Here is a 23,906-nt window from a genome sequence, read left to right as displayed (position 1 = left end):
TTTTAAGATTTTATTTTATTTAAGAGAGCACAGCAGAGGGAAAAGCAGGCTCGAGCCTGATATGGGGCTCAATCCCAGGACGCTGGGATTATGGCCCAAGCCGAAGGCAGATGTTCAACTGACTGAGCCACCCAGGCGCCCCATAACATATACTATAATATTATTAGAAATAACTGCTTTTTGGAACCTGAAATTCCAAGTCTTGCCATAAATTAGCAAACTCTCCCCTCCCCCACTTTCTGGAACAGATGTGTCTTCCATAGCCTTCCCAAAGAGGGATTTCCTGTGGAGGAAAGAATGTGTGTAGACAGGCAGAGCGGCAGGTCCTCTCCTGGAGAAACAAACGCGCTACTACCACTGATTTCCTTACTGAAACTGTGTCACAGCTAGATTCTCAGCACCCTGAAGGAAGAGGCCCAGTGTTACATTATAGATTTTCCACAATGCCTAACAGAGTCCTAAGAAACAGTAAACATTCAACATGCTTGTGGACTAATTTAGTAACACTCAGGCCCAACCAAAAAGGAAAGGAATTTCTCATCAAGGTCACACAATAAGATTAGAGTTAGGCCATTACAGTACACCCAGCATTCTTCCCAGCATTCTGATAGGCTTCTAAAGCCCTCAGAGCCAAGTCCTGCCTTTAAGGAGTTAACAAGCAAAATGGGGACTCAAGATAAACCACCTTGGAAGGATATACCCACAGATAGAAGCACACACAGGGTGGAGCCAGCAGTGCTTAGTGTGGTTTGGAATCAGCTCAAAACCGACCAGTGAATGAGTGGCCCCGCTGAAAGAGTGTCACACTTTTTAAAACAGGGAAAATTAACGAATCCAAGATCTCTTTTATTTTGTCCACCATCTCCTCCACTTTACATTACTGTGTCAGTTACTTCTGAGTGCAAAATTTTCCACCAGTGTAGTAGGGCCCCTGAGATGGCAGCCACCAGGAGGGCCATTAGCTCTGACAGGTCTGGGACTCTGGCACTGACAGCTTAGGCTCTGTCAGGTCCTATCACCTGAGGGGCAGACTGCTTAGACTCAGCCCTGAAACTGAAAAAAATAAGCCCTGCACAAAAGATGAGCAAAAGGTTAAAAAGGTGGGAAAGAATATTACTTTACTTCCCAAACACAAAATCTGTAGCTTCAATTTCTCAAATCAGGTTTGACCCATTCTAAAACGTCCTTTTGAGGTGTGTTCAATTTAGCAATGAATTTCAACTGCACAAATTCAGCTCAACTGTGCAGGATACTCATTAGATAACTGTCCAAAACAATCTAAGCAGATACACCCGGTGTTCTTTGAATAGCCAGGTTCAAAGTCTTGCTGAGCTATTTTTAGCACTTTGCATACTCTACCTAACAGATTTGCATATCAGAAGATGAGGAGAAGAAACAATTAGGTTCAGGAGCTCCAAGACTAACTAGTACCCAGAGAAGACTGTTTACTTCCTTCAGATACCATCTGCTTAACCTTCTTTTATAGAGGGCAAAGCCTTTCCATTTAGACATGGCCTAAAAGGGACATAGTGATCAAGTACACAGTTAAAAGGACAAAACGTCAGCTAGGCAGGAGCTTCACGTTTCAGTTCTCCTTGTTGTTTTGAGATTTGAGGGTAAGCCTGTGTAAATGGGCTTAAAAGCAAGTCCTTCTGGGACCTGGGCCCAAGAACAGAAGGGGAAAATGGGGAAAGGGAAGTGACATCTTTTAGTGGATTATCTTAAAAAAGAATATTAAAATGCTCACTATATATATAGCTTCCATTATCTATTCAAGACTCTCCCTTCTACTGAATGAAAGAGGAAGAAAGAGAATGAAGTAAAATGGGACAATATATGTGAATAGTTAATACAAGGGAAGCTTCTCTGAAAAGTGAGTGAAATTTAAAAAATTCAGCTGAGTAACTCCAGGTATGTTGTAATATTTTAAAGTAGTTCACGACTTCCACTTTCAGTCATGATGGAGTAACTGAGAACTGTGAAAGACGTAACCCTCTTCAGACACTGGATAATAGGGAGTGCAGGACAGTATCCCGAGAGAAAGAAAACATAAGATGAGCATGAAGGTCTTGCAGGGCTAAGGACACCCTGGAATTTGGGGAGACAGAGGTGGCTAGAACTTGTGAGGCAGATTACCAGAGGAGGTGGTGAGGCAAAGAAAAGAGTTTCAGAAATTTGCATAGTGTTCCCACTGAATCTGTCACTGATAATAAGGATTGCAAGTATAGGGTAAAACTCAACCAGATCAGACCAAAAAAGAGAATCCGTAAGCTCACACGGGACTGAGAAGTATTTGAATTTTGACCAACCAGAATGAAAAGTACCTGTGGTATACCTACGGCATTCCTAAAAGACCCCAGAATGGTCCCACCTTAGAAGTGGAACTAAACTAGCCCTAGAGTAAAGGCTACTCTAAACCTATCCAAAGAAAGATTAAAAAGAAGTTTCATGGGTGAATTTGGTCAAAAGGAACAAACTTCCAGTTATAAAATAAGTACTGATCATATAACGTACGATATGTTGACTATAGTTGACACTGCTCTATCGCATGTTTGAAAGTTGTTAAGAATGAATCCTAAGAGTTCTCATCACAAGGAAAAAAACATTTTGCCCTTTCTTTGGTATCTATATGAGCTGGATGTTCATTAAACTTACTGTGGTAAACATTTCATAATATACGTAAGTCATGTCATTGTGCTGTACACCTTAAACTTTTAAGTGGTGTATGTCAATCATATCTCTATAAAAATGAAAAAAAAAGATCACAACAACAACAAAAAAGGAAGTTTCAAACGGACCACGCTATTCCAGAAAGAATTTACCTGCCTTCCTGAACAAAGTCCAACACTATTTAATAAAGACAACAAAATCTAGCACTCAACTACATAACATTCACAATGCCTAGGATCCAATAAAAAATTACCAGACATGTAAAAAACAGGAAAATGTGACTCATAACCAAAAGAAGCATTAGTCAAAAGAAACAGACCCAGAAATGAGATACTGGAATTAAAAGCAAGGACATTTAAAGAGCTTTTATAGGGGAGCCTGGGTGGCTCCGTGGGTTAAGAGTCCGACTTGATTTTGGCTCAGGTCATGATCTCACAGTCGTGAGACTGAGCCCCGTGTTGGGCTATGTGCTGAGCGTGGAGCCTACTAAGATTCTCTTTCTCTGGGGTGACTGGATGGCTCAGTGGGTGGGTCATCTGATTCTTGATTTCAGCTCAGGTCATGATCGGGTCCTGAGATTAAGTCCCAGGTCAGGCTCAGTGCTTAGCACAGAGTCTGCTTATTCCTTTCCTTCCCCTCTACCCCCTCCCCCTGCTCCCTTGTGCACTTGTGCACACACTCTCTTTCTCTAAAATAAATAAAATCTTAAAAAAAAGAAATTCTCTTCCTCTCCCTCTGCCCCTTCCCTAAAATAAAAAGAGCTATTATAAATTTGTTCAAGTATTTAAAAACATCCATGAATGTAATAAGGAACAAAATGGAAGATATAAAGCACAACATAATAAAACTGCTGAGAATTAGTGTTAGAGAGTATCAAAAGCAGCCAGAGGGGAAAGAATATATTATATAGAGAGGAAAAAAAGAGAAGAATTCACATTTGTTGTCATAAACTATATAAACAGAAAACAACAAAATACTATCTGTGCCCCCCAAAATTTACTGTTAAGCTAGAACTCTATATCCAGCAAACACATCTTTCAGAAATGAGGGTGAAATACAGATTTTTTCAAACAATCTAAGAGAATATGTTGCCAAAGTGCTGCACTACAAGAGATGTTAAAAGAAGTCCTTTTGGCAGAAGGAAAATTACATTATCTGGATCTATAAATAGGAATGGACACTGGAATGGCAAATACATGGATAAATATAAAGTACTTTTACATAAATTTTAAAATGAGGAAAAAGATAATTGACTCTTTAAAGCAAAAAATAATAGCAATGTGGGAATTCCCATGTCTGTGTGCATTCCCTCATGTACCTATGTACACTATTAAATTTGGTTTTCTCCTGTTTAAGAAATAATAGTAATAATAGCAATGTATTTATAAAAACTGGAAGAAAATTTATAAAACCTAGAAGAAAAATGTATGACAACACTAGTACAAAGGACAGGATGGAGCAAATAGCAATAAATGATTGCAAGGTTATTACATGTTACATGAAGTCATATAACATTATTTTGAAGGTACGCTGTGATAAGTTAAAGAGCAACAACGAAAAATAAATGAAGAGGTACAGCTAAAAAGTCAGTAGTGGACATAAAATATACTAAAAGACACCCAGTTAATCCAAAAGAAGGCAGAAAAGAAAAAAAATGAATAAAGAACAGGTGGGAGAAAAAGCAAAAAAAAAGGCAAGATGGCAGATTTTAACTCAGTCATACTGATAAATTAAATGTAACACTTCAATCAAAAGACAGAGACTGTCAGATTGGACATAAAATTAAGATCCAAAGAACCTTCTAAAGGAAATTCACCTAAAATATAAAGATACAGGTTGAAAGTGAAAAGATGGAGAAAGATATCCTTCTGAAGACACTAATTAAAGAAAACAGAATTGCTATAGTAATATCTGACAAAGGAGACTTCAAAACATGGAGTACGGTGTGCCTGGGGGGCTCAGTCGTTAAGCGTCTGCCTTTGGCTCAGGTCATGGTCCCAGGGTCCTGGGATAGAGCCCCGCATCGGGCTCCCTGCTCTGCGGGAAGCCTGCTTCTCCCTCTCCCACTCCCTCTGCTTGTGTTCCCTCTCTTGCTGTGTCTCTGTCAAATAAATAAATAAAATCTTTAAAAAAAAAACAAGGAATACTATCAGGAGTAAAGAGTGAAATTTCCACAATGACAAAAGGGTCCATTCATTACAAAGATGATTATATATATGTATATATATGTATATATACACACACACACCTAATAAGAGAGCTTCAAAATTCTGAATGAAGCAAAACTGACAGAACTGAAGGAAGAAATAAAAAAGTCTACTATTACAGTTATAAGTTTTGATACTCATAACTGATAAAACAATTAAGACAGAAAATCAGTGAAGAGAGAAATTTAAACAACATTACTAACCAGACTGACCTAAAGGCATTTATAGAAAACTATTCAACAGGAGAGTACATATTCTTTTTTAAGGTGAGAACATATTCTTTTAAAATGCACACAGAACATTCACCAAGATAGATCATATACTAGATCATAAAACAAATCTCAGTAAATTTAAAAGGAATGAAATCAATCAATCATATTTTCTATCTACCAGGGAAAAATAAGAAATTAATAACAGAAACTTATCTGAAAAAATCCCCCAAAATGGAAATGAAACAACACAGTTCTAAATATCACTAAAGAAATGAGAAAATACTGTGAAATGAATGAAAATGAAAACACAGCATACCAAATCTATGCAGTGTTGCTAACACAGGGGAAATTTATAGCATTAAATTTTTATATTAGAAAATAAAATCAGGGGTGCCTGGGTGGCTCAGTCGTTAAGCGTCTGCCTTCGGCTCAGGTCATGATCCCAGGGTCCTGGGATTGAGCCCCACGTTGGGCTCCCTGCTCTGCGGGAAGCCTGCTTCTCCCTCTCCCACTCCCCCTACTGTGTTCCCTCTCTTGCTGTGTCTCTCTCTGTCAAATAAATAAAATCTTTTATAAAAAGAAAATAAGAAAATCAATGATCTAAGTTTCTTTTTTTTTAAGATTTATTTATTTATTTTTAAGGATTTTATTTATTTATTTGTCACAGAGAGAAAGCACAAGCAGAGGGAGCTGCAGAGGGAGAGGGAGAAGCAGGCTCCCCACTGAGCCCGACGCAGGGCTCGATCCCAGGACCCTGGGATCATGACCCAGGCCAAAGGCAGGCGCTTAACCAACTGAGCCACCCAGGCGCCCCAGGAAGGTTTTATCTTAGGTTTCTAAAGGGTCAGGTCAGGCTGCTGCAAGCATGTCACATACATCAGCTGAGGTCTACAGGAGAACACATAAGCAAAGGTCTAAGCAAGAAAGCAGTGATGCTGATGCTTATACTGTGAAGTCTTCATGGGCATGCATGAATTTTACATTTTTATAGCCCCTGGCTTGGCACACAGCAGATACTTCTGTACTTTTGCACTGAAAAAAATGAATCTGGGGAACTTGAGGCGAGGGCATATATTCCCTGTCTTACTGCACTAACCAAAGACACTCAGAAGTAGAGAATTCTAAGACCAAGGAGGTTCTGAGAGCTTCCTTAAGAGGTAAGAATTGGTTCTTTTTCAAAACACTTTAGCCCAAACTGGCTGAAACAATGAAAACAAGCCAACAGCCCAGGAACTAGAACAAATAACAACCTGGTAACAAAATCAGACCGTATTGAGTGAGCAACCCTCCCTCGCACTGGTGTGCTTACAGTGACTTTCTTTCTTTTTTAAAGATTTTATTTATTTGACACAGAGAGAGAGAGAAAGCGAGCACAAGCAGGGGGAGAGGCAGAGGGAGAAGCAGGCTTCCTGCTGAGCAGAGAGCCTGACGTGGGGCTCTCTCGATCCCAGGACCCTGGGATCATGACCTGAGCCAAAGGCAGACGCTTAACCGACTGAGCCACCCAGGTGCCCCTTACAGCGACTTTCTATCCAAGATAACCTGAATCTCTCTCCAGGGCACAGTCATCCAATATAATTGTTTGGAATCTAGGATCCAAAAGGTGGTCACAAATCTCTAAGGATTAAAAAAAAAAAAAAGATGCCTTTTAAAAGGTAACTGTTTCCTCTATACAGCCATCCTGCATATGATACATAGACATTCCCCCCCCCTTTTTTTCTCTTTCTATTTTCATCTTGTATACTTCAGGACTAAACTCAATTTCAGAACCAATGTAAGCTGGCCAATTCTCCCAGTCCATTCATGTCTTTCAAGCCTGCTACTAAAGGGCTTTCCACTACCCTGAGATTTATTGATCTGACAGACTGGCTCTGCCCTTCAGCAAGGTGGATCAGATAATGAACCTCACAGTGGGTGATTAGTGAGAGGCCATCAGCTGGTTAAAGGAGTGGTGACAGTGACTTTCTTTAATTTCCCTGGGCAGTTGCCCCACCTCTCTGACTTTATTTGGCTGAAGCCCTAGGTAGCCCTTGTGAAGCTTTTCTTTGCACTAATTACAGATCCAACGTGTCCAGGCCCTTACCCTCCACAAGCAAGGCATGCAATCACACTAAGAGGCAGCCAAGATAATGGGGGTGGGGGAATCATGACACAAATATCGCATCAGGCCTTCTCCTTCTCTGTGGCTTATTGTAGGGAGGACAATTCTCCCAGCTCAAACCAAGAGGAGGGTGTCTCTGTCTTCCCCACATGAGGTTTCTTCGTTTGGAAACATCACATCTCAGGGAGGGAGAGAGAAAACACTGTCTCTAATCCTAGCTCACCAGCAATGTGACATGGGTCTCTGCCTCCCTGCCAGGCCTCACTTATCTATCACTCCCTAAAAGACAGAAATTTTTAACAGAAATCCCAGTTGGGGGCTACCCACAGTTTCCCTCTAGCTGAGTGGGTCATTTTTAAGATTGCAACTTCCTTTGCACAGTATCACCGTAAAAGGTCAAAGTGCTGTTACGGTATTTAGCAAAAAACATTTCCAATTAGCACAGCCTATAACAGATAAAAGTTTGCATGGCAACATTTTTGGCCTCTGATGTTAGCAGAGTGGCAAACCATGCTCTTTCTAGCACACCTGATAGAGTTTTGAACTACCTCCCGAGGAAGCGGCTGCAGTGGAAATAAAACAAAAGTTCCCAAAGATCTATTTGGAAGGAAGGAGGTGGCTAAAAAACAAACCTAGGAGGGAAGTCCTACTTATACACTCTCATCTAATAATTGGAACAAAGGATCCTTCTTAGATTAAACCATGAAAGCAAGGGCTGCTGTTTCCTGTAACCTCTGGAAAAGCTGACAACTACTGGAATTCGTATAAGCTGCAACACTATTCCTCTGTGCACTGCCAATGAAGCTTCACTGGCAATGAAGCCTGCCTGAGGAAGACCAGAAGTTCATGTGATGCACATTTCAAAATTCATATTTAATTAGAGAAAATGCTGTCAGTGGCAGAGATGAATATTAAGCTGAGCTCTTCACCAGTGACCTCTGCATTCATCTAGCTTGGCTGTGGGACATTGATTTTGAGAGTCTTTGTTTTGTTGCTGTTGTTTTAGCAAAATGGAACTACTACTTTAAAAACAATTAAAATTCAGTGTGCCACCTTTTAGAGTTTGACCCACATAAATATATTATCCATTAAAGTAAAATCTCTCTCTTTTTTTTTAACTCACCATGTTCCTTTGGTGTGTGGAAAAACTATTTCTCATGGTAACTTTGCAGACATGCGTGATGGGATAGAGAGACTCTTTCCTCATTTATGAAGTTATCATAATGTGCCAGGAGCCTCTACTTAGACATTTCCGCCTAACTGGCAGGCAAATTCCCCAAGGCCCCGTTCAGTACTTAACTTCCTCAACTGAATGGTCTCTTCCCAAACCAGGACCTTTTTCCCATCCCCCAGGAATAAGCCCTGTTATCTGCACCATCCCTGCTTCTTCCACCTTCCTATCCCTGGCCTCCCTCTTCCTTTAGAATACCTGGCAAGCTCAAGTTGTCACACATGCCTCAGCCTGATGAAGTGGAAGAAGCTCAGACTTCAGTGTCAGACAGACCTACGATCATGTTATGGCTTTGCACTAGCAGCTGTGGGACCATGGGCAAATTACTTAGCCTCTTTAGCATCCTCATCTGTAAAATGATAACTGCACCAACCCCAAATAGTTGATATAACGTTTAAGTAAATAACCTATGTCAAAGTGCCTAGATGAGTAACTATTAGTTGTTCCTTTCCTTTTATCTATTAATGTCCTCTTAAAATCTAAGATATCATCTCTCCTTTCTCAGGCAGTGCAGCCCACCTCCTGGTCCCTCCTAGCAGCACATCATCAGCTCACGCTCTTATGTGGACCTTCTCATGATGCCCTATATAACATTAAGTTAATTTCCGAGGTTAAACAGCTTGTAAGAAAATCCCTCTGCCTCTGACTCTGTCTTTCCTGCTTTAATGAACCCACTTAATGAACAACTCATACCAAACTTTTTTCTGCCAAACAGGTCAATGAAAGCTGGAGTCTAAACGAAGGCAACAAAGAAGGTAGGGTCACACAGCCAATGCTGTGTCCCATGCTTGCACTCAGTAGGAGTTCGCACAGCAACCATCACTCAGGGTTATAGAGAGGCAGTGCAAAACTACAGGCTGTTGTAGAAAAACACAATGCCAAGGACAAGAAACTGAGTCATGGCTATCACAGGAATCCTAAATCTCAGACCTCCAGCATGTGTCTCTGTCAAGGCTGCTTTGCATGGTGGTTAAGGCCCTGCTCTAAGACAAAAAAACATCACAGGGGCTCTCAGAGTGGGCTACTCAGAGGTCTCAATTGCCCTGGGGAGAACGTTCTATCAGTGGCTCCCAGGGGGAAGTAAGGTACACTCACCTGTGCTCAGCCCTGCCTCATAGCTTTATAGCCCCCTTCTCCCAGTCAACCTCAACAACCAGTGATGTGCTGGAGCTGGCTCAAACACGCTTGGCCTGTGAGAGCTGACAGTTAAATTTTCAAGCATTGTGAGAGCCACTTGGCTTCACATTGGTAGCCATAGTGGGAGCATTCACACCCAACACTACAAATCAGCCCCCTTCCCAACACTCACCTCTGTCAGCAGTTGTTAAACATATACTAGGACACCAAGGGCCACCAACTCTAAAGCTGAAATATCAAGCTCCATTGCCTCATAAGCCCTGAAGCTCTTAGGATTATCTCCCCCGAGATCTTTCTGTGCTTCCTCCTAGATGTTCTCAAGTAATGGGTGCTACCCAGAGCCCCTAACAATGTTTGCCCCACAGACTAGGGCTTTCCTCTTATTACTATCTCACTCCTCTGTGGGAAAATAAAGCTAGATTTCATTAGGATTTCTAAATGCCTAGCATTTATTTGTAGTGGCTTTTATCTTAGGATCAGGAGAAAATCAAAAGGTTTAGAAAGATTTTAACAGACTGATGTAGTAGCTTCCAATGTAACCTTCACTCATTCAGATATGAAGCATTTTTTGTTTCCCTAATTTACTTTAATCTACTCCTACAAATAACTTAGATTCTTTGCTTTGTCATTATACTTTTGAAGGTACCTCTTGTAATATACAACATTATACATGCCTCCTCTGAATCCAAAATCCAAAGCCCTACTGAGAGTTGAGATTTAAAGAGATAATGGGGGGTAAACCTCCATAAAATTCCTAAAGTAGAAAACTTAAGAATCTGGTTACACTGTCCTATGGTCCTGTGATATATGGGGATGCCAGCAGACCACCTTGCTGATCGTCCTGGAAAATTCCCAAGTCTATATGTAGAGAAATTTTTAGTAGGCTCCTGGGCCACTTGGCTGAAAGGTACATCATCTTCAAAAGAGGTTTGCCCACTCCTAGAAAAAGGATGTATAATAGTGGTTGCGGGGGAAAGGTAAGCTGTTCAACGAAAGGGCTTTAGTTTTGCAAGATGAAAAAGTTCTAGAGATCAACCACAACAACATGCACATGTCAACACTACTGTACTGTACACTTAAAAATGAATGGTTAAGGTGATAAATTTTGCTATGTGTTTTTTTACCAGCATTTTTTTAAAAAAGCTTGGTTGCCCATTAGGTCTCATCACTGCCTAGCACTGTGGCTGGTTCATCCTAGGCCTCTGATGAACACTCATGAATTGATTCAAAGGCAGTACAATTAGAACAGAGATGAGAATCAGTACATTAGGGATTATGGAAGTTGTGATGACAATTTAAATGACTGAATTGTATTTCTTTTTTTTGCCCCAAAGATTTTATTTATTTATTTGACAGAGAGAGACACAGAGAGAGAGTGCACAAGCACAGAAACAGGGGGAGGGGCAGGCAGAGGGAGAGGGAAAAGCAGGCTGCCCGCCGAGCAGGGAGCAGGACCCTGGGATCATGACCTGAGCAAAGGCAGATGCTTAACTGACTGAGCCACCCAGGCGCCCCTGAATTGTATTTCTAAGTCATTCAGCCTCTGGGTACCCTGTGACACAAGGACAAGGTTTATAGAAACTCTGGGACTCTTCTCCCCTCTGTCTTTTTTCAGGTCCTGGCTTTTGAGTACATTTTACAATCTATGCCTCTTCATTTATCCAATCCCTGTCCCTGCTCTTTGAAGGTCCACCCAATTCTTCTCTCTTCCATATGGCCTTTCTTGACCACCACAACCTACAGAGATCTTCCTCTAATAGGAGCTCACAGGTCCTACTGCTAGTAGTGGTCAGCTTTCAATAAGCTGTCTTAAGCCATTTCTTGAATTTATTCCACCTTTTGAGAACAAAAGCCATTTATCATACTTCTGTATTCCTCAAATGCCTACCACAATCTGAAGCAAAGAGCAGACACTAAATGAAAATACTAATAGCTGAATGAAGGCTAAAGAAAGCAAGAGTGGGGGGCACCTCAGTGGCTCAGTCCCTTAAGTGTCTGCCTTCAGCTGAGGTCATGATCTGAGGGTCTGGGGATAGAGCCCCTCCTCAGGCTCCCTGCTCAGCAGGGAGTCTGTTTCTCCCTCTCCCCCTGCTCCTTGTGCACTCTCTCTCTCTCAAATAAATAAAATCTTAAAAAAAAAAAAAAAAAAGCAAGGGTGGACCAATCATTTATTTGTTTTCCAATGGGATATTTCAAAGTCACAAAATTGGTCATGAATGTGACTTAAAGCTTAAGTAATCAGGTGCTCAGAGAAGGTTTTGACTTGAATCCTAAATTGCAACTATGTACTCTAGATATTCAGGGCTCTAGAAAATCTTCTGTAAAGTTCTACCATGAAGCCCTCTCTTACCTATTAGGAAATTAGAACTGAAGTAAGTCAGTATGTCATTTTTTTATTTGAGAGAGAGAATGTGCGGTGCACACACAGGAGGTAGGGAAGGGGAGAGGGACAAGCAGTCTCCCTGCTGAGCACAGGAGCACCGTGCAGGGCTTGATCCCAGGACCGTGAGATCATGACCTGAGCCGAAGTCAGATGCTTCACTGACTGAGCCACCCAAGCTCCCCTTTTAAAAATTTTTTTTTTATTTTGCATAACATCTAAAATCATTTATTTCATTAAATATTTTACTATAGTGAAAATGTATTTTCTTTTCAAGATTTTATTCATTTACTTGTCAGTGTGGGACTCGAACCTACAACCCCAAGATCAAGAGTCACACGCTCCTCCTACTGAACCAGCCAGGTGCCCCAAGATGGACCCTATTTAAGAAAAAAAAAAAGGACATATATAGAGAGACAGGAAGTACAACAGTGATTACCTTCAAGTGTGTGGAGGGGGAGATTGGGCAGTTATTGTTTAATGGGCATAAACTTTCAGTATGGAATAATAAAAAAGTTCTGGAGATGTATAGTAGTGATGGTTACAAAACGATGTGAATATACTTAATGCCACTTAACTTTACATTTGAAAATGGTTAAAATGGTAAATTTTATGTATATTTTACCACACACAAAAAGGAGTAAAAATGAACAAGCTCCACAATCAACCTTGGACAAATGTGACATCTGTGTATAAAATATAAAAATGCATGCAGTTTATTATACTAGATGATGCACAACCATTCAGTCACACTGAGGGTATTGACTGATTAGAAGGCTTTGCCCTCCATGAAGCCAATGAAAGTAACAAAAAATTTTATGTATCTCCTGGAAATCTGAAAAACATTTCCAGTGTGAGAGAATAGACTTCATTTAATAAGTAATAATGAATTTACAAACATCACCTTGAAATGCCTCAGACAGAGGCTGGAATGTATCTGGGTGTTGTCAGAACTCAAAAATTCACAAATCTCTTGCCAGAACAAAATGACTGGCTGGGCAGGCCAACCTAGCAAGAGCCCTCTCTTGTCTGCTATTTTACAAAGTGCTATAAATTCCAGTTAACACCTATCCATGGTCTTTAGGTTTTATTTTAGAAGTACTTTAGAATCCACTTGGGGACTGAGTTCCTGATTTTTTCTTTCTACTTATTTTGCTGCTAACAACTGCAGGGCCCTACTGGATCCCAAAGCTCTTTGGGAAGTTGTGAATACACTTAACATTAAGTGATATTAGCATTGATGTTCATAAGTGAAGGGAGAGAAGTGCTCCAACACATGTTGGAGATTAACAAGGCAGTCAAATACTTCTAATCTGATAGTGCTGAGAATAAAACCAAGTGCACTGTAATGCTGTCATTTAGCGCCCTTCAAAGTCAGTTAGGGAAGAGAAGCAACAACTATTTTGAGGGCAGTTTTGAAAAGGGTCCCAGAATAGTATCACCCTTTCCCCACTTCCTAAGTGAAAAGGATTGCTATGAGAGATACTTAAGTGTACAAAAACCCTGTGAGATCAAGAACTACACTTAAGATTATTCACCACTATCCCCACTACCCAGCATCATACCTTGTAAACAGCAGGCATGTAATTATTCCCTAAGTAAATCTTTGAGAGCTGCTATCCTTTCCCCATTCTTGAATAGGGCTGTATACTTTCCCTCCCCACAGAAATCACCTCATCTCTGGCTTGTGGACTCTTTTTGAGAGGCACTTTCATCACTTCATTTAACTTTGAGAGAAGTTGGAGGAGGGTGAGGACACGTGCTTGCTAATCATCCTTTTCCAGATTGCCTCACACGCCAGAATGGATTTTTATTATTGGCCTGTGGCTGCTACTGCTGTAGAAGGATTTCAGCCTGACCTTCCCAAGCTGCTGGGGGTGAATACTGCACGTGGCTGACAGGGAAAATGTGTCCTTTTTTTTTTTTAAAAGCTTTTAGACTAACCAGAGCTCACTGTGGTAGGAAAGTCACCCTTTCTTTCATCATACAAAACTCAAGATGCTGAATTCTTTTGCATAAAAATGATAGAGTAAACTGATCTGAACTGGTCCAACAGGAAAAAGGTAGCATCCTGAAGCACCTCACAGAAAGCAGTGGCATCAAAACACAGTACTCATGGAAAAAAGAAAATGAAAGCCATTTACAAAAGCAGTTTAAATAAGAGGATGGAAATCTCACAGCTGGCCTCACAAAAGAGAACAAATATGTCAAAGGAACAACTGATAGACTAATAGAGTCCTATCCATCTGGCTGAGGACAGAGCCACTGGTGGGAATACTGAGAAGCCTGTCTGTTAGGGAAAAGGCTGCCTGCTGCCTCACTGAGTGAGCTGAAGAGCTTTTAGAAACACTGGAACACAGGCTCACACCAGAGCTGGCACGCTCTACCAGCAAAAGACTCAGAGAAGGGTTATACTGATAACGCTGGCAAAAAAGGGAGAGCAGAGTATGTTTTTTTGGTTTGGAAGTTATACCTGGACTCTCAACTCATGACTACCCTGGCCCTCCACTTTGGGAGTTGGGTGGGAAAGAAAGGAGATTGTGTGAATAGAATGTCTCATTTTGTGCTTTTTCTTTTTAATTTTATTTATTTATTTATTTGAGAGCGAGAGAGCACAAGTGGGGGGTGGAGCAGCAGAGGAAGAGGGAGAAGCAGACTCCCCACTGAGCAGGGAGCCAGACGTGGGACTCGATCCCAGGACCCTGGGATCATGACCTGAGCCGAAGGCAGACGCTTAACCAACTGAGCCACCCAGGCGCCCTCATTTTGTGCTTTTAAAAACAGGACTCAAGAGTCTCATTCTGAAACATCAAGTTCAATCCCATGCCACTCTAATGCCCCATCTGTACTTTTATATAATGCAGAGCTGAGTGCAGGCACTTTGGGAGAAGGGGAAATCAGGCCAGACTCAAGGAAAACAAACACATAACGCTATCTGCATCTCCAACTCAGTCCATACCATAGAAAAACCTGCTCAGAAATAATTGCTCAAGGCAAACAGAACTCAATTACTGAGGAAAATCTACCCCAATGAGGGCTCATATTTTAATAAGCCAAACAGCATCAAATTGAGCTGAACTCAGAGTTTTTCTAATTGGCAGTTTTATCCATTTCTAAGTTCTCATTTCTTATTTTTAAAAATCAAAATGACTCTCTGCCTAAAATTAAAAAAAGAAATGCCTATCACCCACTCTAAAATAATAATTCACTAAATTTTCACCTACATATCTTCTATATAATTAAACGAACCCCTCATATGGCACAAAAGCAGAAGCCATCACTCTATTTAAAGTACTATCAACAAATCCCTTAGTAATTGCTCTTAGAAGCTTGGTTCCTGCTACCAGCTCAGTCACAGAATACCTCTGCTGTCAAAGAGAGGACAACTGCTTGATCCCAGCCACCAACTATTAGGGGTCACTCTGGGGAGGGCAGTGGCTTACCTGCTCCTCTGACAGTTGGGATATGTGATTCACAGCAGCATAGGATTCAATTTTGGGGTTAAAGTGGTTGATGATGGCTCTGAAAAAAAGAATTAACATTAATATGGCATCAGATGGAAAAGGCAGATAAATGAGTTAAAAACAAGTATCGAGTACCCTCTAGTTTAGAGTATGAGTGCACAGGGGTGATTGTCAGAGGGTAACTATCTTTTTATTGAACATGGGGGTGAACCTGATAACTCTGAAATAAGAAGGGCTTAAAATTTTTTAGATCAAGAGTAGAATCAAATGTCTCTGCTCTGCAAATGAACTAAGGGGAAAAAAATCTCAACCAAACAAAAAACAAAACCAAGCATCCTTAGGCAAGAAACAGGACCCAGGGGGCTGTCCACTAGGGGGCCCTGCTGTTTCAGTCAGAAAGAAAAGTCGTTTGCTCTGCTCTGACTTGGGAGAATAGGGCACTCAGTAAAGCTGGACCAACACATAGGCTAAATACAATCCCTGAAGAAGCTGAGTTTTATCAAAGCCTAGAACCAATCTTCATACTTGTTAGTTAATAATTTCAAACCAAAATTTTATTTCCAGCCATTCAAACCAAAATCTGAGTGTCATTTTCAAACATTCCTCTCTATCAACCTCACATTCAAGGTCACCAAGTCTTATCAAATCTAGTTCTTCAAAAATCTGTGAAATCTGAAATAAAGTTCTCTGAATCCAATGCGTTTGGTGTATATGTAGGTCCTTGTCATTTCTTGTCTAGTGTAGCAGAAAAAGCACAGGTTTCAGATCAGGGTTTATCATAAGTCCATATTAATACAAAATTGATTAAATAAATGGGGAAAAGAGAAAAATCTTTCTAACAGAATAATTCCAAATAATATATGTAGATACTCTCCCCTTTAGGAGGTGGAGTTGGTTCCCATTCCCACTAAGGGTAGGCTAGACTTAGTGACTTATTTCCAAAGAACAGAGTAGTAAAAGGGAAAAACAGTAACTTTACTGTAAAGAATCTTGGCAAATACTACCTTATTAGCCAAATGATTAATGTAAACATTGCCAGTGACTCATGTAGCTGTCCTGTAACCCCTGGTATGATCTTATGAAGAGGAAACTTTACCTGTTATATACTCCCAAACCCACAACCTCAGTCTCATCATGAGAAAAATGACAAAACCAGACTGGGGGCATTCTATAGAATACCTGGCCAGTACTCCTTAAGACTGTCAAGGTCATAAAAAAAAAAAAAAAGACTGTCAAGGTCATGAAAAACTGTACTTGAGAAATTGTCACAGACCAGAGGATATTGGGGAGACATGACAACTAAATGCAATGTGATACCCTGAACTGGACCCTGGAACAGAAAGAAAATTAATAAACTGGTGAAATCCAAATAAAATACGGAGCTTAGTTAATAGTAATATATTATTACCAGTTTCTTAGTGATGAAAAAATGTACCTTGGTAATGTAAGATGGGGGAAACCTGGTTGAGGGGCATACAAGAACTCTGTGTATTATCTTCGCACTTTTTCTGTAATTCTAAAATTATTCCAAAATTAAAAGTTTGTTAAAACGTGTGGGTGTGTACGTGCATACATGTGAATGTGTGGTAGTGCAATAGAAATCAATGTTTTCTTTTAATATAACACTGATAGTATAAAATTCTTGAACCATTTAATATGGGTAATAAAAGTATAAGCCAAACTTCAAAAAAAAATCATGGTTTGACCATTTGTTATTTTGGATTTTTAGGAAACTACATGTCTCAGAGGGAAAAAGTGGGAATAACACCTACCTTAGCACTTAGTACAGTACCCAGGAATAGTACATTGTAGGCATAAAATAAGTGTTTGTCGAAAGAGTGACTAAATCTTAAGAGGATTCTTGCAACATTTATATAATAAAGCAATGTCAAACATCTAGCACAGTGCCTGGCACACAGCTGGTACACAATAAATATTCAATGAATGAATACATCAAACGGGATAGTAATGGTCAGGAATAGAGGAAAATTCTGGTAACTTATTTTTTCAGAGACTACGAAGAAGGGCTGAGATGTTATCTGCAAGTTAAGGTTGTAATTTGGTCTAAATCCAAAGTGGGAAAGAATTTGGACCAAGTAGGGGTGAAATATTTTTCTCATTCAGAAAGTAAAGTTTGAAGATATTGGCAGGGATGACAACAGGAGCAGAAAGGGAAAACCAGGAGCCTAAACCCAGTAAGAAGACAGGGGAGGAAGTTTAGAGAGGAACTGAGAATCCCCCCAAACCTAGCCAGCAGTACCAAGTTAAAGTTAACTAAGTGGAGAGTAGGAGTCATAGGGTTTAGCATCTAAGAGCTACAGGATCAAGAAAAAGAAATACAGTAACCAAATCTATCTACAACTGGACCTCAGTTATTTTAGGAAAAAGAATCTGAACTCTGTAAATACATTCATTTTGCGGCTTTATAATGGTTTTTTCTTTTGGATTTTCCTTAAATTTCTTAGTAAAATTTTTTTTAAATGTTTTATTTATTTATTCATGAAAGTCAGAGAGAGAGAGAGAGAGAGGCAGAGGCAGAGGGAGAAGCAGGCTCCCTGCCTAGCAGGGAGCCTGATGCGGGACTCGATCCCAGGACCCTGGGATCATGACCTGAGCCAAAGGCAGACGCTTAACCATCTGAGCCACCCAGGCGCCCTTAGTAAAATTTTTTTGAAAAAATGTTTTTAAAAAATCCTGACTCAACTGAACTAGGGTTGTTTGTTTTCGTTTGCCTAGGTTTGGAAAACAGAGGGGACTCCAAAGTATTTTCGTGTCTGTCTGGGTGGGCGAGTAGCAGCCATGGGGGCCCAGGTGGCAATCCAGTGAAGCTGGTGAGGTCTGGACAATGAAATAATCCCTGGGAATGAAACTGATGGGGATGCTGTAATTCTGTCCCCTTTCTACCCGAGGAATTCTTGCACTAGCAAAGAAAGCAAGGAAGCAAGAAAAGGAAAAGAGAAAGGAGAAACAGAAAGAAGACAGGAGAGGGAAGGGGAAGAGGAAGGAAGGGAAGAGATAGGGAATGAGGGAGAGAACGGAAAAGCCTGGAAAGTATTCTCCTCAAAAAGTATACTTATTTCCTTCCCTTCTCAAAGTTGTACCTGTCAAGTGTCAGCTGGATCTATAGATGATCTATGTTAGCAGGGCATATATGCTGATATTGTTTGAGCATATTCATCTTGAGAGTACGAAAGATATGCCAATCTGGGAATTTGGAATAAGGATAAAATCATCCTCCAACCTCCCCTGTGACACTCCCCCAGAGCCTCGGTTCTCAGCAGGCGATTAAAAAGCCAGATGGAACAGTCCAAATCCAGTTAGCAGTCTCTAACCCAGTACATACAAAGGGCATAGAGTATATGCCTCTGCTTTATTTTTCTTGCTGTTTCTTTGGGACAGTTAAAAATCTGAGTACTAATCTGATCTATTGGAGATGCTAGATGTAGGGCTCTAAGCCTAAGAGGTAAGAAAAATTGTCTTGACATTGGCTGTTCTCCTTCCAGGCCTTTTAGCAAGGAATTTCAGAGAGGGCTTGGAAGCTTCCTATTAAAGTTCTCAGGACTTCATACCGTTGAAATGGAAATTTGTTCTGAGATAGCAAAGAGATGACAAAACACTGAAACCAGGCTAAGTCCGCCCACACTGAGTGACACATGCCTTTGCAGCGACTGGAATACTTAGCTGCTCCTTCCCCAGGAACTTTGCAGCCTACTAGGGCTCACCTGGGTTATGATTCCACACTGCCCCACCTGGCCAGGTCCTAGAATAGGATTTATGCCTGACTAGTATTCAGTGGGAAAAAGATGACGTACTAGATTTATAGATGATGAGCCTCTCTCTTTTCTTTAGGCTTCCCTTCCAACTGATACCATCTCTAAAGGGATTTACTACCATCTCTTCTGAATACTTTTTTGGGGAGGGTCTCCTCATAGATTCTAACAGTAGCTCTCTCCTCTTACTGATCAAAACCTAACAGGTAGCAATTGTCTAATGCTTAAGTCTAAAATTTGAGTGTTCCAGCAAGGAAGAAATGGCAATTTCTCTCTCTCTCGCCTTCTCTCCCTCTCTTTCCTCCCTCCACCATGTGAGGACACAAGGCAGAAGGCAGCTGTCAACAAGCCAGGAAGGAAGTCCTCACCAGAAACTGACCCTGCTGAACCTTGATCTGGGACTTTTGGCCTCCAGAACTGTGAGAAAACAAACATCTGTTTTTTAAGCCACCTAGTCTATGATATTTTGTTATGGCAATTGAGAAGACTAACACATAGATATTCTACAGGACCCTGGCCATTTGGGCAAAGCAGACTCCAAACCAGAGTCCATCTTTAGCAAAGTAGTAGAGTGGATAAAGCCTGCTTGTCATTCTGTAGGTGACTTCCTCTCTTTAAACCCTTTATATTGTGGGTTATTATTTTCTTCCCTTCTAGAAGAGGATCCTGAGGTTCCTATGCCTCAAAGTTCCAGTCACAAATGCCACAAATGTAGCTACATGGCTTACCAGTTTCCCAGGCAGAGTGAGCTGGGCCCTTTAGCCTTTACTAAGTGAGAAACAGAGACTTTAATAGATAAAGATCTTGCAGGGGTTTCTGAGTGGCCTGTGCCATAGAGAAGACACACATACACTGAAAAGAGACAATGTCTGAAAAAATAGGATGAGCAGCAACATACTGGCTAAGAAAGAGATGTTTGTTTTTCCTTTCATTTGCATCTTGAGGTTGATTTTCATCTAATCACAGCCTTTCAGGTATTTAAACAAAACCTAGTTTATGCCAGCCAAAGGCTTTTATGCTGAAAAGTATTTTAGAAAAGGGGACTTAAAAGGAAGAAGAGGAGGAAGAAGAGGAAGGTTTGAGTGGGCAAAGAATTTTTCGAGAAAACAGCCATTATGAAAAAATTAAGATATGACAAAGATGACCAAAAAAGATGTCCGTTTGACACAAGTGGTAAGATAAATGGGAAAAGAATAGTCTATTCAAGAAATAGTGCTGGGAAAACTGGATATCTACATGCAAAAGATTGAAGTTGATCCCCTACCCCATACCATACACAAAAATTAACAGAATGGATCACAGATTTAAATGTACAATCTAAAAACTGTACAAATCTTAGAAGAACACATAAATCTTTGTGACCTTGGCTTACGCGATGATTTCTTCAGATCCCAAAAGTGGAAGTGACAAAAGAAAAAGTAGGAAGAAGATTTAAGGAAATAAGGCCCAAGGAAAGGGAAAGGAATCTGAAAGTAGAACTTTGTGGTGAAAGGGAATATAATTTCTAATCAAACCTCCAGCTTTTTTTTTTCCCTCCAGCTTTATTCAAATGAACTAAATACTCTATGAGAGCAGGGACCAAATTTATTTTGCTCACCAATATATTCCCAAGACTTTAGCAAAACACCTGGCAAACTCAGATTTCAATTTTTCAAACTGAATGAATAAATCAAAGTCTAAGAAGGTTTTTGTTCAGTCTCACCACAAGGAGGTCCGTGATCACCAGCTAATTCTCCAAAAGTATGAGAATAACAATAAACATGTTTTATCCCCATCCCAAGAGAAAGGGTAGCTCAGACATGAACAGTCTGTTCATGTTCCTTCAAAGAGGGAACTAAAGTTGTCACTGAAGACAGTAAAGCTTTCTCTTCCTCTTAAGTCTTACCAGGAGACAAGAGGAAAGCTTTCTGGCATTTCTTATTAATCTAATACTTCCTGAAAGTAAGCCTAAGTTTTTGTTTGTTTGGGATGGAGGGGGACACGGAAGGAATGGGGGAGTGTGTTATACTCTGTTACTGGGTCTCCTAATGCCACTGAATGAGGAAGTCCCAAAAGGAAAAGGCAAAAGAAACAGACAATGTCATAGTAAAGGGAAACTACTAAAGCCAGCCACGGAGAGATAGCTCTGTACCCAAAGCACCTTTAAGGGCAAGAATCTGGGCCACTCTCTAATGCAACTGCCAACTTCTGATTGCCAAAGACAGGGGTCACTTATACAAACTGAAGCAAAATGAAGTGGACAGATGGAACAGCAAAGCTGAGCCACAAACTAGCTAGGGATTTCTTGGTCCATTTTTAACTTATTCTCTCTGACTCATGACTCTGCAAAGCAGCTTTCTTTTCCCTAGTGCTGGGTGGATGATGGCTGAGAAACATAGTTAATGCCCAACTCACCCAAGAAATACAGGAGAATGTTTCCTTAACAATGTAGACAATGTAGATTAATAGAAAATGTAGATTCTTCCTCATATCCAGAGGAAATCTAAAGCAAATCCTCCAAAGATGCAAATTCTCACAGCTCCAGCTATCTCCCACAGACAAAAGCATCTAAGAGTCTTTTATGAAACAATAAATAAATAACAGTTTCACCCAGAAGCCCAGAACATGGTGATTGTTTCCTTACTGAGCTATTTGAAGGAAGCAGCCTATCTCTAAAAGCTGTTATGTAAATCCTTCAGGCAGAAAGGAGAAAAACAGGCAAAGGCTGTTTATAGGAGAAGTTTCTGTAGCTCTTACTCCAAGGAAGTAAGAAACATGACTGGTATACTCAAGATGGTACACACTGGGAATATTCTTAAAAGTTTCACTCTAAAATTATTCCTATAAGGCTACCAGATTTACATTAAAGAGTCTGATTAGGGGTACATATCTGAAGCCTGATAAAAATAAATTTGGATCTCAAGCCCCAACCTCATAAGCACTATAGTCCTGTATTTTCAAATACTTGCTAAACACATACACCTGGACATCATGCTTTTATTTATATGGTTTTCTTCACATGGAATGCTATTTTCTTTACTCCTATAAAACATAAGTCTTACTTTTCCCTTAAAGGCCCAGTTAAAATACTCGGCTTCCCTGAACAACGTGGTATACATAATATAAGAAGCAAGGCTTTAGGGGCAGTAGATCCAAGTTAAAATCCTGGTTCTTCCACTTCTAGATTGTATGACCTTGCGCAAGAGACCATGCTCTCTGGTGTCAGTTTCTTCATCTTATTGGATTTCCTTTGCAAAGCTTTCCTCCGTGTTTTCCTATATATACCATCTAACTTTACCGAAAGGGAACTTTTTTTTTAATACAAGCAGCTTCCCCTTTCCTAGACCTAAAAAAGCAGTCCAGATATAATATACTACAGAGTTTATTCTCAGATGTCTGGGATTAAAGACAAGAAAATCATATTTATAATTGCTTCTACCTGGGAAATCTTCAAATATACAGGTAAAAGACTGGCTTCTGAGAAGAGGTAAAGGTATGACTGAGTGGTATGTGGCAGCAGATAAAATGGTTCATCTGAGGTTGAGTTATTTAAAAGTTTATTTATTTTTAATTTTTAAAAAAGATTTTATTTATTTATTTGACAGGAGAGAGAGACACAGCGAGAGAGAGAACACAATCAGGGAGAGAGGGAACACAATCAGGGGGAGCGGGAGAGGGAGGAGCAGGCTTCCCGCTGAGCAGGGAGCCCCGATGCGGGGCTCTATCCCAGGACCCTGGGATCATGACCTGAGCCGAAGGCAGACGCTTAACGACTGAGCCACCCAGGTGCCCCTAAAAGTTTATTTATTTTAAAGTAACTTCTACACCCAAGGTGGGGCTCGAACTCACAATCCCAAGATCAAGCGTTGTACACTCTTCCAACTGAGCCAGCCAGGCACCCCAAGTTATTTAAACTATCCTTTCTTTTCACCTTCAGAATTGCCTCACATACTCCCATTTCATGCAGTAATAAGCTTCCTTCCTCGAGGAGTCAATGAATCTTTAGCCCATCCAATTCAACAACAACAAAAAACAATTTCCCTTGATGCCTGTTAATGGCAGTGCATTACAAGCCTCAGAGACTCTGCTGATTAACATTAAGCAAAATAAAACCTCAAATAAGAATACATTCTAACCTTTTCCCTTTTGAAACTATCTAGTCAAAACTTCAGCAACTGACCTGTTAGGGTTGTTCCTCTAACTCAACCCCTACATGCTAGGCTTTAACCCTTTCGTGCCAATTATCCCCTTTCTTATACTGCTGTTCCTGTGACCACTCTTTTCAGGACCAGAGACACAAACGTGTCATTTCAACCTTAGTAGAGAAGGCATTCTGGCAACCATAAGGAAGGAAGAGCTACTGGCCATTGCATCTAGCTGCCTGATTTACCCAAAGATCCAACTATGTAAATTGGCCTACTTTATTACTAAAGAGAACTTGATTTATTTGTGTACACAAATTTATTAGTTGAAAGGAGTGGAACAGGAAAGGTGTATCATTGACTACACCATAGTAACCCTAATAGTTCAACCTAAGGAGTGATATGAGTTCAGCATTTCTCTTGATTTCTAGGTGAGAAACACATGTGTCATACCAGAAAACTTATTCACCTACTGGACTACATTTTCATCCAGGCTTGGCACCGAACAAATGAAGGTTCACAATTCATTAACTGGAGGGAAACAAGAAAGAGTTAATGTGTATGAAATGTACATGCACACGCTTGAGGGGCAGTTGCCTCATTTTCTGAAGCT

General features: G+C 40.5%; 1 protein-coding gene across 6 annotated transcripts in view; it reads right to left on the bottom strand.

Annotated features, from left to right (window-relative positions):
* Positions 1–23,906, bottom strand: part of ARMH3 (armadillo like helical domain containing 3) — a 182,046-nt gene that overhangs the window by 13,959 nt on the left and 144,181 nt on the right. For all 6 annotated transcript variants that reach the window (XM_025880599.2, XM_073904278.1, XM_073904279.1 and 3 more), the window contains one exon: positions 15,382–15,460. In XM_025880599.2, coding sequence (XP_025736384.1) covers positions 15,382–15,460 — 79 coding nt within the window. The remainder of the gene's footprint in view (positions 1–15,381; positions 15,461–23,906) is intronic.

Source organism: Callorhinus ursinus, unplaced genomic scaffold, assembly GCF_003265705.2.
Source record: "Callorhinus ursinus isolate GAN/ISIS: 27379988/994484 unplaced genomic scaffold, GSC_fseal_2.0 scaffold20, whole genome shotgun sequence".
Lineage (NCBI taxonomy): Eukaryota > Metazoa > Chordata > Mammalia > Carnivora > Otariidae > Callorhinus > Callorhinus ursinus.
The sequence above is the reverse complement of the archived record's forward strand: the minus strand, read 5'-3'. Positions and strand labels throughout refer to the sequence as shown.